Source organism: Quercus robur, chromosome 8 (genome assembly GCF_932294415.1).
Source record: "Quercus robur chromosome 8, dhQueRobu3.1, whole genome shotgun sequence".
Classification (NCBI taxonomy): domain Eukaryota; kingdom Viridiplantae; phylum Streptophyta; class Magnoliopsida; order Fagales; family Fagaceae; genus Quercus; species Quercus robur.
In genome coordinates, this window is record NC_065541.1 from 63,883,186 (window position 1) to 63,900,529 (window position 17,344).

The following is a 17,344-nucleotide window of genomic DNA, read 5'->3' on the forward strand; positions in this document are numbered from 1 at the left end:
ACGAACTTATTGGTGGGTTCTAGTTAATTCAATTAGTAAAATCTTTTTAGTGTTGAATATGAGATCTAAGGTTTTAGCACCGCCTACATTAAAAACCGAATTAGTACCTAAGTTTGATGATAAAGAGAAATCATTACGGATTAGATTCCATAAGTTGATTTTTTATTTTTTGAAATCATATGGAGCGAATATCATAGGTTAAAATTCTATCATATATATAAAAAGATAAAAATAAATTTTTGGCCAAAATGCAAAACTCACCTTCTAAGTTTCTCTACTTTTCATTTTAGTCCTCTAAATTTGCATTTTGTCATTTCAGTCCTTTAAGTTTCAATCCTCCTCGATTCAATTTTCCGTTAACATTCCATCTATTTTTGCCATTAACTTGCCATTACTTTAATATTTATTTTATTATTTATTTCTTAATTAAAAAAAATCTAGAAATTAAAATAGCAGACAACTCGTCCCTCCCCATCTGAAGAACACGAAAAGAAACCCCACCCACCCTTAGCTTAACCCATTGATAACTGAGTAGCAGATTTCCAATTGGCACTCCACCTGGTAAGACTTAGTTTTGTTCTGATTATATAATAATAGTATAAGAAAATGTTTGAGAATAATTGAGAAAAAACTAGCACTGAGAATCACCAATCATAATCATCAAGAAAAAGAGATACAAAAGTAGTATAGTTTGTCAGCTTTGGCGATTGACTTGTTGGGATTGGAAGCGGCCATCGCCATGGTCTATGAGCTATGGCTAATTCCGTGGTTTTAGACCCAAATCCCTGATGCAGTTGCAGCTTGCACTTTCCACTTTCCAAATTCTAGCCTGCTTACTTTTTATAAATACTACCCTCCCCTTAGCACACCTTTTTCTTTTTTCTTTTTTCCTTAACCCAGATCTCTCTTAATTTCTCTCTTTCTCCCTCTTTAGTCTCAGTTATCAATGGGTTAGGCAATGGGCGGGTGGGGTTTCTATTCTTGTTATGGGGAACGACGAGTTGTTTGTTATTTTAATTTCCGGTTTTTTTTTAATCAATGTTTTTAAAATTAAGAAATAAATAATAAAATAAAAATTAAATTAAATATTAAATTAAGGGCAGGTTAACGACAAGAATTGATGAAATGTTAACGGATGACTAAATTGAGGAGGATTGAAAATGACAGAGTTCAAACTTAGAAAACTAAAATGAAAAGTGGTGAAAATGTTTTAGACTAATATTTTTTTTTTTTTTTTAAAAAGACTAACTTAACCTTTACATGGATTCATTAGTGACACCATTTTTATGATACATTAATTACAATAAACTAGGTCATTAATTATGAAAAAGAAAAAACATTGTCACCACATTTATTACCATAAAAATTTGAATAGTATCATCTTTCTTAATTTGCAATTACAAGGGAAAACCACCTGGTACTAGAATTCTAAACAATAACAACTCGAGAAATGATAGTACATACTATTTGGTTGTAGTCATGCTCATTAACCATATATCCTTAATCAAATGGTCCAAATTACAGTAAGAAAGCCCACCATTAGTCACACTTTCTTTGGCCAACCTAGCCTTCTCAGCAGTTGATTTCATGAAAATATCTGTCCTCTCCTCCATTAGATAATTCACCATTTTTTCTACTATAACTCTATCACACACATCCTTCATGTCCATTCCCAACTTCCAGACCTCACTCACAAACCTACTATTTACTTGTTGATCAGCAAAGTAAGGCCAACAAATCATGGGCACCCCAGCCACTATGCTCTCTAAGGTAGAGTTCCATCCACTATGAGTCAAAAACCCACCTACGGCCTTGTGGGCCAAAACCTCCTCTTGTGGAACCCAACCCACCATATACCCTCGATCCTTTGTCCCTTCAACAAGTTCATGTGGAATTTGACCTTCGCCATCTTTTTGGGTCACCAAGTCAGGCCTTATAGCCCATAAAAAGCGTTTCTTGCTATTAACCAAACCATACCAAAACTCCATGAGTTCTTCCTTTGCCATGACTGTAATGCTTCCAAAGCTTACATAGATTACAGATTTCAAAGGTTGAGCATCGAGCCACACCATGCAACTTTTGTCCACTTCGAAGAGGCTATTTGGAGACCGATATGGCAACAATGTCGTTTTGGATTCAAGTTTAGATTTAAGAATTGCATGGAGGGGTCCAATAGTGTAAGTTTTGGGACATTTTGTGCGTATGTAAGAGAGTATAGGTCCTTCTAAATCTTCAAATGTGTTGAGTATAAGCGCATGGGCTCGAGGGGATTGCCTAGTCATATTTTTAACGTATTGGAGATTCGAGTCTGTTAGGTTGCTTGCTCGGCAAAAACTAGGTAAGTCTCGGATTCGAAGAAAATTTTCCATGCCTGGCACACTTCTTATTAAGCAATCCATGTCTTCATTTTCTAGAGTGATTACCATACTTCTCATTAGTAACAAATTTGACATAAACGTTTCTTTGTTGAGAAACAAATCAAATGTTAGTAACAAATTTCACTAATATTTATAATTCATAAAAAAATAATAAAACTATCATAGAATTATTTATACTTTCAAACTGAGATAATTATAGCTATGTTAAAATAAATAAATAAATAAACAAATATATATATATATATATATATATAATTGTTTTGTGCAAACAAGTGATCATCTGTGATAGCAACAACACCAAGAAATGAAGGAATGACGACTTAAAAGAAGGATATTGAATATACTATGAAACTCGAAGATCAACAATGGAGTTTATAGAGAGTTTGTGAAGAAAGATAGTTTTTTATTAGATTGATAAGATTACAATGCTATTGATAATAGCTTAGAAGTACAATATTATCTTAGTTTTGGTAGGCATTATCACATGTATTTTGTGTTTATTCCCACACTCACACATAAATATGAAGTTTGCAAGTTTTCTCTAAAATATACTCATTACGTGTATTTTTCTCTTGTAGGAAATTTAAACTAATAAGTTAAACATGCAGACATGAAGCCAAGAGAATGCAAGGGTGAAGATCAATTGAGAAGTGACTTTTGAAGAATTTAGCGAGACAAAGATGTGTGGAAACATAAAAGGAAAGAGAGAAATTCGTTTGAGCCAAAGATGGAAAAAATCCTGGCATGGAAATATTCTGATCAGTTTTGGTATTTTGGCCATATCTTTTTACTTTAATATCGGATTGACTTGATTCTTGCGGCCACGGAAAGAGGACTTAAAGATCTAAAACTTTGTAGTTTACCAAAATTTCAGAATCTGCTGTATGAAAGGCCAAAATCGATCTGGAAGTTGACTCACTGTTGAAAAACGGGAATGACATTTTATATTTTCCTTTTTGGGAAGTATGTGTTTTAGGGTTTTGAATGTTATAAATATTAAAGGGATACAAGAGCAGCCACATTTTTAGCTGCTGAGAAATCTTATTTTTCATCAATTTTTAAGAGTTTTTATTTTCTATAGAAGCTTAAGAACCTAAGTTAGGGTTAGGGATGAAGCCCGTTGTAAGTTGTCTACTATTCAATCCAAGCATATTTTTCACGTTTTGATTATTGAAACCAATTGTTCTCTTTTTATAATTGTTTTATTAGATTAATATTTGATTTCTAATTCTTTCATAAGTCTATTCTTGAATCTTCTTATTGTTAGAATAGAGTTTTATAATCTCTCTAGTAAAACGTGGTAATTTTGTTATCTATTACTTTTGTCATAGAATTGCCTTTAGGATATGCAATGTTCTCAAGTTTTTCTAGCAAAGTTCTTATTTTCTAGACTAAATTGTTGGAAAAATTGATGAATATAATCAACCAAAGAGAGTTTTATCAATAAAGCTTATTTCTAAATCTTCCAATCAGATAATTTATGAGTACTTACCCGATTGTGTAATAAATTGGATAGGTAGTGGATGCTTAACAATATTGGTGGACAAACCCTAACACTCTAGTGATTTTAATTATTGAATTTTACCATACTTTATTTTTCCTAAGTTTCAATCATATTTTTTATATATATTATTGGTGCTTTTGACGTGTTCTTATTTTCCTTATCTCGGTGGAACGACAACCTTAGCTACACTATAATTTCTGTTACAAAATTAGACGACATCAGCTCTGTATATTGATGCTATAGCAGAGAGGTGGGAAAGTCTAACTAACCAAACTAATAAATGGCCAAACTATAAGGATCAAATAAAAGATTGACATCTGTCCCCTAAAACTGTAACTATGCAACTATAAAATACAGCTAATATGACAAACAGATTTACATATACAATGATAAAACGACTTGTAGTTCCAGTTGTATTATATACTTTCTCTGCTTGTCTTTAACAAAAAGAACTATCATGAATTGATTTCTCGATAGGATCAAATACATATATGAGTTAGACAATCATGGAGTGTGAGAGAGAGAGGCCTGAGCGTGAGCGGTCAAGAGAAGAAGATGCTGAACTCCAACGGAGTACCAAAAAAGTCAAGGAGTCTACGGATTCCACTGCGTTTACACCCCCGATTTCGTTCAAGAATAAATTGCTGGGTGAAATTCTAGGAGCGTTTATGCAAGCTTTCAACTTAGAAGCAGCAAGCATGGAGAGTAGTGTGCCTGCTGTGGACATGGATGAATTGAACAAGGGTCTGATAGCGGTTAATCTCCAACCGGAGACTAGAAGTCACATTAGAGCTAAATGGGCTCATGCACTTATTGTGAAGGTCTATGGGAGATCAGTGGGCTTCCATTTTCTACACTCCAGGGTGATAAGCATATGGAAACCAGCGGGCAGGTTAGACTGTGTAGACCTGGGGAAGGACTTTTTTTTTATTCGATTTGGCCTTGTTGAGGATTATGATAGGGTGCTTAGGGGGAGACCTTGGTTTGTTGGGGGTCATTACCTAACTATGAGATGTGGGAACCAAACTTTAAACCTTCATTGGCTGTTTGCAACCTGGTTGCAGTTTGGCTCGCCTACCTGAACTTCCATTTGAATATTATGAGCTTCCCGTCCTTAAAGAGATTGGTAATTCTATCGGACTAGTCTTAAGGATTGATGCCAATATGGCTTCGGAGACGAGAGGAAGATATGCCAGGATTTGTATCCAAGTTTACCTTAATAAGCCATTGGTAAGAAGAATCCTTTTAGAAGGGGTGGTTCAAGAAATCCAATATGAAGGTATAAGCTCTTTATGCTTTTCATGTGGTCGTGCTAGTCACCGGCAAGAAGCTTGCCCTTACACGGTCCGGGCAAGCAGCCCTGAGCAGAGACAGGAGGAAGAAAATGGTCCAAATGGAGGGGAAGATAGTGGGACTAGTGGGCCCGAATCCCGAGTGATGGACAAGCCAATTGAAGAGGTGCGTGAGGAATTTGGACCGTGGATGTTGGTCACTAGAAGAAAGGCTGGGCCCAAAACAAGTAAGCCTCGTTTCCCTGCTAATGTGACAACCCACGGTTCGGATGCAAATGCAAAAGGGAGTAGGGAAGGCCATGTGCCTCGAGCCAATCACCAAGCTTCCAGAAATGACTTTAAGTCCCATCGCGGATCTTTTGAAGGAAACGAGAAAAAAGGTAGACAAGACCTCTCCAATATTGCCTTGGAAAAGAGTGGATTTTGCTCACAAGACACGGCAAATATAGCCGTTGAGTCTACTCATACCATCCCCTCCAGTCAGTATTTGGCTAATTCTCTCTCCTTCGTCGTAGGGGTTGGGTCACATCCCAACTCTACTGGCATCAAGTTTAGAGAGAGTGGCCCATCTAAAGGCGTGAACTCGCTGAGTGCTTCTGCTGTGCGAAAATCAAGTGGGAAAGGAAAAAATTTGGCTAGTCCTCATGGAAGACGGAAGCAAGCACCAGTGGGCAATTTTTCGGCAGGGGAAAGTAATGGCATTATCAGAGGGGATGATGAATCAAATAAAAGCAAGCCCAACAATGATATGGGGGTGGTTCGATCAAGCCGAGATGGAAGCTTGGAGCCATATTTTTCCTTTGACTCTGGTAAGCAAAAAGACAGGGATGCTCCCACTAAGCGATCCGACATGGATGGAGTGGACAAAGCCTTGGTGGGTCTTCCCCTCGGACAGGCCAATGGAAGCAGAAGCCAAGATATTCGAGTGGAGAGCGCTATCGCCTCTCTCTCTGGAGCTAAGCTTGAAAGCCTCAAACTGCTCGGACGAAACCGTGGAAAGGAGAACTGTGAACGTCGGGATAGTTGCTGTGGGTTGCAAGGGAAATTTGAGGAACAAGATTCTTCTGCAAGTGGTTGCCCCACTTCCACCACTCAATCTGCTGATAAGCTCAAGGGAATACCCACTAGGGATACTAGAGCATGCAATAATCTTAGGGGAAGGGGAGGAGTTTCCCAGGAAAATCCTGAGGGAGATGGGATGGAAGGCATTGAGCAAGATAGGAGCCTTAAGTCCCAATGAGACTGGACCTTACCCCACTCAATCCAATCCAATGAATATACTTTTGTGGAACTGTCGAGGGGCTTTAAACCCTCGTTTTCAGAGTGTTCTTACTGATCTGGTTAATGCACATTCTCCTGCATTGGTGATTGTCACGGATACCCGAGTTGGTGGGGAGAGGGCAAAGCAAATTACTGATAAATTCCCATTTGATGGGGCAATACATGCTGATACTATTGGGTACTCAGGAGGTCTCTAGCTTTTGTGGAACTCTGACTCTGTGGAGGTCATTCAACTAGCAAAGACAGAACAGGAAATTCATGTTGTGGTTAAGGTATGTACCTCGAACCTTTCTTGGTTGCTTACTTCAATTTATGCTAGCCCTAGGTTTAAGGAGAGAAAGTTGCTGTGGGGAAATTTAGCTAATGTTGCATCGCTTCACAATTTACCCTGGCTCATGTTAGGTGATTATAACGATCTTTTATCTAGCCATGACAAAATTGGGGGAAATCCCCTTAATCCGAGGCATGTTCAATTGTTCAAAGAGTGTCTGGATGCTTGTGGTATGGTTGATTTAGGGTTTCATGGTCCTAAATACACCTGGGTAAATAAGCGAGATATTGGGATTTTTATTCAAGAAAGACTGGATAGGGGGTTCGCAAACACTGCCTGGAATGATCTGTATCCTGAATCCACCACCTCGCTCGCACTCATTCGGACCATTGTCCTGTTTTGTTGAAATGTGATAATTCCCCTATGATTAGGTTTACCAGGCCATTCAAATTCCAACCTATGTGGATGTCCCACCCCCTTTTCCCTAAAGTAGTGAGTGATGCATGGGAAGATGATAGGATTCTGAAATATAATATAAAGAAATTCACGGATGATGCTAGAATCTGGAATAAGGATGTTTTCGGCAACCTTTTTCACAGAAAGAATAGGGTGGAAGCTAGGTTGAGGGCATTCAAACTAGCATTGCAAATAGACCAAGTGAGAACCTCTTGGAGATTGAAAATCAGTTGAGGAAGGAGTATTTTGATGTTTTACAGCAGGAGGAAGAGTTTTGGTCTTTCAAATCTAGGTATAACTAGCTCATACAAGGGGATAGAAATACAAAATTCTTTCACACCTCGGCGTTGATCAGGAGGAAACGGAATAGAATTGTGCGTTTAAAAGATAGTCAGGATATCTGGTATCACAATGAAGAGGAGGTTGCTGCCCTTATCAGAACTGGGTTTTAGGATCTTTTTAAATCCAGTGTTGTCAGCGCTCCTAGGGGGACGTGGGATATTCTCTCTTGGAGTAACCGGTTGTCACCAGAGGCGAGCGAACAAGTGTCAAGGGATATTTCTATACAAGAAGTTAAGGAAGGTCTTTGGAGTTTGAAGCCTTTTAAGGCTCCTAGACTTGACGGTTTGCACGCTGGTTTCTTTCAAGCGTACTGGACTATTGTGGGGAGTTCTGTAATTGATGAAGTTAAGAGAATTTTTTGCAGCGGTACCATGCTCGAGCACTTAAATGAAACTCTTATTACCCTCATTTCGAAATGCCCTGGAGCGGATAGTTTGGGTTCCTTTAGACCCATCAGTTTGTGCAACACTATCTATAAGGTTGTTACAAAAATGATTGTTAAGAGATTGAGGCCTCATCTCCCTAATCTCATCTCCCCTCTCCAAACTGCTTTTGTTCCGGGGAGAATGGGGATTGATAATATGATCATAGCTCAAGAACTTATCCACATTATGAGTTTAAAGAAAGGACAGACAGGATTCATGGCAATTAAATTAGACTTGGAAAAAGCCTATGATAGGCTGGAATGGAATTTTATCCGAGATATGTTGAAGCTCTATAATATTCCTCCACATATCATCAAGCTTATTATGAGCTGTGTCTTAACGTCTTCCATCTCAATGCTTTACAATGGGGGGAAGCTTGAGCCTTTTTTGCCCTTTAGAGGAATTAGACAGGGGGACCCTTTGTCTCCCTATTTGTTCATTATGTGCATGGAGTTGCTGGGGTATCTTATTTTGGAGAAATGTAGTGCTAAGCTTTGGGATCCTATAAGAGCTTCGAGGAATGGTTCGGAATTCTCTCATCTATTTTTCGCTGACGACTTGCTTCTTTTTGCTAAAGCTGACATGAAGAACTGCTGTAATATTAAGGAAGCCTTGGATACCTTCTGTGAGTTATCTGGGCAGAAGGTTAGTCTTCCAAAGTCCAAGGTTTACTTCTCTCCGAATGTTAGCCCTGAGCATCGCAGTGAGATGTGTGAGGTGCTTGGTATAAGGTCTACCCCTAACCTTGGCAAGTATCTTGGCTTTCCCCTTAAGCATCAAGGTGCTTCTTCTCAAGATTTTAACTTTGTCATTGAGAGAGTTCAATCCAAGCTGCAGGGTTGGAAGGCTAGCATGCTGTCGATGGCAGGTAGAGTTGTTTTGTCTCAGGCTGTTATTTTGACTATCCCCTCTTATGTGATGCAAGGGTGCATAATCCCTTCCAGAGTTTTAAATAGCCTGGATAGAATCAATAGAAACTTTGTATGGGGATCAAATGATTCAGTTAAGAAAATGCATATGATTAATTGGAAGAAAGTCACTAAACCTAAAGCTAAAGGTGGTTTGGGCCTTCAAGAAGCCAAGGGAAGAAATCTGACGTTAGCAGCGAAGTTGTCTTGGAGGATGCATCACTGTAGAGATGCTGGCTGGGTAGAAGTATTGCGCAAAAAGTATCAGTCCCCGGGAGCTCGCAGGAAAGGGGCTCATTCTCGGGTCTGGACTGCTATCAAGAAGGGAGAGACCATTTGTGATTTGGGCTCTAAGTGGAGTATTGGTAGTAATAGCATGCTGACCTGTTGGCACAATAAGTGGCTTAACTCAGGTTGTTTGAGATCCTTGATTGAAGGTCCCCTTACTAGAGGGGAGGAAAACCTTTTGGTTAGAGATTATTGTAGATGGAAGTTGGGATTTAAGGTGTCTGTCCTTTGATTTGCCTCGGGATATCAAGCATGAAATCCTATCCATTCCCCTTCGTAGATTCTCGAACAGAGAAGATCAAAGAAGTTGGACTTCTACTCTAAATGGCTGTTTTGACCCAAAGAATGCCTACCTGTTGGCTGTGGGTGATGAGGGCTCACCTGATTTTAAGGGGAAATGGATATGGAAGGTGCGAACCCTTCCAAAAATCCAAGTGTTTTTATGGAAGTGCCTACATCAGAGTCTCCCCGTGAAGAGTGTCCTTAGTGATAGAGGTATTACTGAGCTTGGTGGATGTGATTCTTGTTCTGAAGATAGAGAAAGCATTTTGCATGTGTTAAGGGAATGCCCCATAGCCAAAAATTTCTGGGGCCTGGCGGGATGCCCCCCTGAACTCAGGGATTCCTTTTCCTTTGAGCTGGACCGATGGCTTCATTTAAATGCCAAAAGCGCTAGCTGTGCAGTGGGTAAGAATTATGACTGATCCCAGTTTTTTCTACTTGGATTATGGAACCTATGGATCCAAAGGAATCATAAAGCCTTCAAAAAACCGTGCTTGTAATCCGAACCTAGTGAAGCAGGTTGAAATGCAGGTGCAAGAATTCATCTATTGTGTGGACAGTCAGCCTGGAAAGAAAGATATGGGGTTGAAGGAGATAGGATGGAATAAACCTGCCGAGGGGTGGTATAAGCTCAACACTGATGGGTCTGTCACCAGTGCAAATGGACTCGCTGGGTGTGGTGGACTTGTTAGAGATCGGGATGGTCAGTGGGTTGCTGGTTTTGCAAAAAAGATTGTTGTAAATTCTAGTCTTGCAGCTGAGTTATGGGGCTTGCGTGAGGGGCTGGCTTTGTGTGTTGATATACAAGCCCAAGCGGTTGAAGTGGAGCTTGATGCAGTAGCAGCAATTTCCCTTATTTCTTGTAACAACAGGTCTAACGGGGACTTCTCTGGACTTGTTGATGATTGCAGGGATCTTCTGCTGCAGTTGCCTCAGGCTAAGGTGTCTCATTGCTACAGAGAGGCGAACTTCTGCGCTGATGCTCTAGCTAAGTTGGGAGCCTCTTCCTCTGATGGTGGTTCACGTTTTGCCCCCCCCCCCCCCCCCCCCCCCCGGCTGTTGTAAACCCCTTTTTGATTTTTGATTCAATGGGTCTGTATCATAATAGGCTATGTCGCAATGGTTGTGAAACTATTCCTGGTTAACTTTTAATGAAATCCGTTATTTACCAATATATATATATATATATATATATGAGTTTTCTTTTTATTTTCTGGTTATCTTTTGCATGTTAGTGTTTAAGAATGTCAATATGTATAAAATCAATAACTCATACGAAAAAATTCTAGTTTAGAAAAAAAAAAAAAAACAAACAAAAGGGTTCGAGTATATATAAGTCAAGGAGTTTCGTAATCTTTGACATATGCGCAAGGCTAATTTTATTTTGAATTTTAAAATGATATTTTACCAGTCCAATCGTCTGCTTATTGTGTATATGCAGTACCGCTGATGTACGCAGTGACGTAGCTCATCAATTTTATTTTATTTATATTTTTTTGGGTTGGACCATGACCATCTCCTTAATTAACACTCTGTAGACGGGTAGCTCATGACAAATAAAAGAGCTGGTTGTCCGTCGTTGTCCAATAATATTATATTTTTTATGAAATTATTAATAACATAATGTTTTTTATACACCAATAACACTAATATTCATTTCAATAATTATGAAAAAGATTTTACAAAAATTTATGTGAACAAGAATGCAAATACGAATTTGGCCAGAGTGAGAAAGATTACCTCTGATGGGAAGTTCGCCAGCTTCTATCATATCTTGAATACAAAAATAAGCCCAGAAGGAGCAAGCACTGATTGTACGGAAATGAATGACCGGAATACCAAGCTCATTGCCAACATCAATAGGAAAGCTCAAGCTACCATCTGCTATGATACAAGTCACCGACTGTCCAGTAGCTGAATTTAACTGACCAGAAGACATCATTTCTTTAAATAATGGCTCAGTTACCAATTTAATGGAATCAAACACTTCCATGAAATGGTCACCAGCTCGTGGGTAATCAACTGGAAGGCCATCTGGGATGGTCTTGAATTGGAATCCAGGAAAGCATGCAAAACGGTGTAGAATATTGGTGTGAAGGACAAGGCGATTGTGGTTGTGATCGGTGTTGAGAAAGGTGATGTTGAGGCCAGCAAGTGAAAGAAGCTGAGCTAGATTGAGCATGGAGTTTACATGTCCTTGTGCTGGAAGTGGAAAGATGAGAACATGTGGAGCTTTCGATTCTGGTTCCATGTGAGCTCGATCTAGGGTGCTAATTGCTAAGACGCCCGATCTACTTGGTATCATCTCTTTTCTCGCTTATTTGATATTGCTCTCTCTCAACTCTTAAATATCTGCATTTTTGGCAGTATCTTAATTTGTTTTTTGGGATGGTGGTAAAGATAATGATTTCAATTTAGTGCGTGTGGTCATCATGTGAGTGAGTCATGAATGGTTCTGTGACTGTGTGGGTCAGCGGGTGTGAGGTGGTACGTTTTTGGCGGTATCTTAATTTGTTTTTTGGGATGGTGGTAAAGATAGTGATTTCAATTTAGTGCGTGTGGTCATCACGTGAGTGAGTCATGAATGGTTCTGTGACTGTGTGGGTCAGCGGGTGTGAGGTGGTACGTTTTTCACAGGTAGATGTAATATCATTATTAAAGCAACTGTATCAGTTAATACAAAAATTTTGTAAATTCAAAAATAAAAATTATTTTTTTATTTTACATATTTATTTTTACAAATATTCATGTTAATTTGTCCATTCTACACATTTATTCAATAACATATACAATTTTTTTTATAATTTTTTATTATTTCCTTCACCCTTCACACTTCTCTTGAAATCCTCTCACACACGACCCAAGCCACCATCATCAAGCACAGTCACTACAGGCCGTGCACCATCATCAGCCACTAATCAAAACCCAGATCATCAAGCTCTCCCTTCACCTACTGATCAAACAAAGAAAGGAGTAGTCATACATTCAAAACAAATAAAGGGTACGAAAGAGTTGTTGGGTTTGTTTTAAATGTCAAGCTCGATAACTTTAAATCGAAAGAGGCACAAGCCCATGAGATTGAACCCAATATTTTATTTGAAATTTTAGGTCTTTTGCTTAAAAAATCACCAATATGATGTTTGTCAACTTTTTATTTTTGCCGGTGTTATATTATCATTTTGACGATATTATGCCAATGAATATCATGCATTCTTGAAAAAATAGAAATTTTTTCCATAGAAATAATAGTGTTTCACTAAAATTGAAATCTAATGTCCCATATCATATCATGTATCATGATGCTTTTTCAATCCAAAGCAAATCGGTCTTCTTACCACATTTAAAACACAAAAATAGTGAGATACTATTTTTATACTTAAAATAATTTTAAAAATTACTATTTATGTTTTATTGTCTTAGGACATTAAATCTCTAACACCTCTAACCCACTACTAATCAATAAAATATTTTTATTTCTTTCATTTTGGATTTTATTATTTTTACTATTTAAATAAAATAAATGGCAATTCCATGTAAGAGTGTAAGACCCTAAATCTATGGGGAAATATAACGGGGCACTAACACAACACCACTAATTCACGCGGGTTTGTCCCAACAAAGAGTTGGTGGACTGAGGGTGGGACCTCTCACATACTTACTATGATAAGGCTAGTGGTATAGGACTAGGAAAAAAAATGCAATAACTCAAGCTCATGCCATCACATATACAAATAGAAATTGTAGACTCAAAAGGAATTGGTCATTGTTGCAAGAAACAAGATTTTATTGTCTTAATACTTATTGACCTCATATCATCTTGAAAGGTTACAAGCATAGAGGTTATAAGGTTACAAGCATAAATGTTAAGCTACGTTCTAATGTTATAACTTACAACCAAACTAATGAATTTGTTTAATTATTACATTACAACACACTTATTACTAGTAATAAAGATTATAATTCCTGTTGTAGTCCTTATTCAGTGTACCAAACATACCCTAAGTGCCACAAAATAATATTACATGTGTTTAATTTGTCCAATAAAATAATGTCACGTGACGGACTAAAAATGATGTGAATAATAGACACAATTGATACTTATAATAAATTTCACAATAAATTTAGTTTTTCACAAATACTTATAATAAATTTCATTATAATTAAAACAATTAAATACTTAAATAATTTCACAAATACTTATAAAAAGTTGCATTGTTACCATTATTTAATCATTAAATTTAGATAATTGTTTGTAGCAAGAAGCCAAAGAGTCAGTTTAGCCAAAAAAAAAAAAGCAACCAAGAGTCCAAAAAAAAAGTTATCACTGTACTGTGTAAGCCTCTACGAAAAAAAAAAAAAAAAAAAAAAAAAAAAAGTTGTGTGGCTCTTTTTTTACCACGTATCCACGTGAGGACAACATTACTTTTCAGAAATTGTTGTGTAAGGGAACTTGTTTCAGCCAAGGGAGAACTTGTTTCAGAAAGTCTTGTTTCAGCCAAGGTAGAACTTCGTCTTCAGAGGTAAATGTTTCTTCTATTTCAGTTTCACTACAGTTTTTTTTCTTTCTTTCCTTCATTTTCTCTCAGATCCCATCTCTTTCGCTGTATTTTTTCTTTCTTTCTTTCATTCCCTCAACAGACAGAGACCACTAAAATCAAAGAGAACTCAAGCACGAAATGGGGATGGCTTCAAGGAACACCCGATCATGAACCAAGCCTGGCTGACGCACCCATTTGAAGGCCCCTCCTGTCGTCGGCAACAGATAGTTGTTTAGCTTTGAAGTTCCGGCGCCGAGATTCACAAGTATTTAAGACCCATATTGATTTCTTTTTTATAAATATTAAAGTCATAATTTTTTTTATTGATTATATGTTCTGGTTTTGTTCCAGGAACATCTGAAATTTGTATGTATAATTTTTGTAAGTGGATTTTTGTTTTAATGAGAATTTTTGTAAGAAGTTGTTTGGTGGTAGAGTGTTGTTTTCGGTTAGCTTATTTCAGGTGTGTAACTTGTGATTCAACTTTCGAGGAGGAGGGGGAGAAGAAATGAGTGAAGGGTAGTTTAGTTTTTTTGGAAAAATATAATTTGTCAGATGCTTTGCTCTTGTTCCCATAAAAGTCTTTTACTGTCATGTGAAAAAGCAAAACAAAATCAATAAAATAATTCCTTATATGTACGGTTAACGTGTGCCCTTAGGGCACACGTTAACCGGACCCTTTGTTTTTTGGGATGGTGGTAAAGATAGTGATTTCAATTTAGTGCGTGTGGTCATCATGTGAGTGAGTCATGAATGGTTCTGTGACTGTGTGGGTCAGCGGGTGTGAGGTGGTACGTTTTTCACAGGTAGATGTAATATCATTATTAAAGCAACTGTATCAGTTAATACAAAAATTTTGTAAATTCAAAAATAAAAATTATTTTTTTATTTTACATATTTATTTTTACAAATATTCGTGTTAATTTGTCCATTCTACACATTTATTCAATAGTATATACAATTTTTTATATAATTTTTTATTATTTCCTTCACCCTTCACACTTCTCTTGAAATCCTCTCACACACGACCCAAGCCACCGTCATCAAGCACAGTCACTACAGGCCGTGCACCATCATCAGCCACTAATCAAAACCCAGATCATCAAGCTCTCCCTTCACCTACTAATCAAACAAAGGAAGGAGTAGTCATACATTCAAAACAAATAAAGGGTACGAAAGAGTTGTTGGGTTTGTTTTAAATGTCAAGCTCGATAACTTTAAATCGAAAGAGGCACAAGCCCATATTCTAGAGTCTTACTTCTTCAGTGGAAAAAAAATCAGCTTTACTCCTTTAGGATTTCGCCTCTGGCAACCAGCGGCTTCACATCACAGGGATGAGATGGAAAAATGAAAAATCCCTCAAAATCCTCTCCTTTCCTTTCAATCAGAGCACTCCGTACAAGAATTAAGTAGGCAAAAAAGAAGAGAGGTGTTTTTTTTTTTTTTTTTTGGGAATTGATCTGGGTTTGAGGTTGAAACAACGATTGTTTTTTATTTTTTTGTGTTTTTGGGTTTTGAATGAGAAAACTGTTTTCTGGGTTTTGATTTGGGAATTGGGGGATGGAATTGAAAGAAGAGAGGTGTTTTTTTTTTTTTTTTTTTTTTGAGTTTTTTGGGTTTTGGGAATTGTCCGGTTCAGAGGAAGGGGGAGAGGGAGAGAGAGAAGTCAGATGGAGAAAGAAGAGAAGTGAGAGAAAAAAATATAAAATAATGATATGTACATCTACAATTGTGCATTTATGAACAATTTTACCCTCATTGATGTGGCTGTTTTTTTCTCAAAATGTGTCAAATGAGCAACTTTTTCCATTTTGTAAAACTTTACATCAATTGATGCAATTGCTCTTAGGTAAATGCAATGTTATTTCTTCTCGTTGTGGTTAATAATGTTTTCTTAAAAAAATATATACAATATTAATGAGGGATTATAATGCTACAAATCATTTCACAATTTTTTTGCTACAACTTAAATGGTATATTGTAACTAGCTATCTATCATTTATAACTCTTTCTCTCACACCCTATGATAAAAAAAAAAAAAAAAAAAAGAAAAAAAAATGCTAAAATTACAAATTATTTTACAAACTGTTGATGTAGTGAGCGATTATTGATAAATGAAAAAATAATGTTAGTAGCGGACTAATATGACAACCAGTAAGAATTGGTCAAACCAATAATTTATAAAAATATTGTAAAATAATTTGTTCTTGTAACATTACTCCCCTATTATGTTATAGTTATAGCAAGAAGTTGGTTAGGGCCCGTTTGGTAGGGCATTTCAAATACTCATTTTAAGTTTTTAAACAACATTACACATATTTCTATACATTTTTTCACCTACACGTATTTCAAAAATCTACGAACGACACTACTCAAATTTCTCTACTAAACGGTCCTAATTTGTAACCTTAAATTTTTTTTTTTCATATTATTATCGTTGTATATATATATATATATATATATTTTTTTTTTTTTTTTTTTTTGATCAGTATTATCGTTGTATTATTGTACAAGTAGATTCCAAGTTCAGGAATTTATATACACGTATTTCAAAAATCTACGAACGACACTACTCAAATTTCTCTACTAAACGGTCCTAATTTGTAACCTTAAATTTTTTTTTTCATATTATTATCGTTGTATATATATATATATATATATATATTTTTTTTTTTTTTTTTGATCAGTATTATCGTTGTATTATTGTATAAGTAGATTCCAAGTTCAGGAATTTATATACCTCTTACGTAAGCTATATATATATATATATATATATATATTTTTTTTTTTTTTTTGCAACTACTCCAAATGTGGCGGTCCTGAGTCCACATTGATCATTTCAACTCTTCAAAAGGAAGCAAGTCTTATAAAAAAAAAAGAAAAAAGAAATGCTTGGGCAGAACTTTTATTAGGTATTAAAAATAATAAATAGTGGGTCTCGTTGTATTATGGTTCCAACATATTAACTTTTATTTTATCATATAACATATTAGAATAATATATCTACACAATAAAATAATATAACCCAAAACCATACCTATTTTCTCCCATCTCTCTCCTCTCTCTAATTTTTGTCTCTCTTCCTCTATCTTTCTTCCACTGCAACCACCTGCTACCACCACCTCCACCATGAACAAACCCAAAAAAGATACCGAAACTCAAACAAACCACCCTTGCCTCACTGTCCATCACCCACCACCGCCAAAAAAAAAAAAAAAAAAAAATCCACAAATGACCAACAAAACCTAGCAAAATTGGACCCACACCAATCCAACAATATCACCAAAATCGGAACCAAACAAAAACCACAAATGAACAACAAAACCCAGCAAAATCAAACCCAACCCACACCAATCCAACAACATCACCGAAATCGAAA

General features: G+C 36.7%; 1 protein-coding gene and 1 long non-coding RNA gene across 3 annotated transcripts; one reads left to right on the forward strand and one right to left on the reverse strand.

The window, feature by feature from the left end:
- Positions 1-1,320: 1,320 nt before the first annotated feature.
- Positions 1,321-11,824, reverse strand: LOC126697625 (7-deoxyloganetic acid glucosyltransferase-like). Of its 2 annotated transcripts, none has more exons than XM_050394697.1 (2): positions 11,168-11,824; positions 1,321-2,461 (listed from the first exon to the last, which is right to left on the reverse strand). In XM_050394697.1, exons 1-2 carry the CDS (start codon positions 11,730-11,732, stop codon positions 1,464-1,466), a joined length of 1,563 nt encoding a protein of 520 aa, XP_050250654.1. In that variant the 5' UTR covers positions 11,733-11,824; the 3' UTR covers positions 1,321-1,463. The 2 variants fall into 2 exon arrangements, with proteins under 2 accessions (XP_050250654.1, XP_050250655.1); XM_050394698.1 differs by having other exon boundaries at positions 1,321-2,410; positions 11,168-11,820.
- A 50-nt stretch (positions 11,825-11,874) lies between these two features.
- On the forward strand, positions 11,875-14,397 carry LOC126697631 (uncharacterized). The gene is made up of 2 exons (XR_007646234.1): positions 11,875-13,947; positions 14,066-14,397. It is a non-coding gene; the product is annotated as an uncharacterized LOC126697631 (long non-coding RNA).
- The last annotated feature ends 2,947 nt before the right edge of the window (positions 14,398-17,344 follow it).

What these genes read in the sequence shown, in the direction of transcription:
- LOC126697625 (XM_050394697.1), bottom strand. Translation starts at nt 11,732, where the DNA reads ATGATACCAAGTAGATCGGGCGTCTTAGCAATTAGCACCCTAGATCGA. An exon ending in TGGCGAACTTCCCATCAGAG is followed by an intron (nt 2,462 to 11,167) that starts GTAATCTTTCTC and finishes TTCTCAACAAAG; the next exon opens with AAACGTTTATGTCAAATTTG.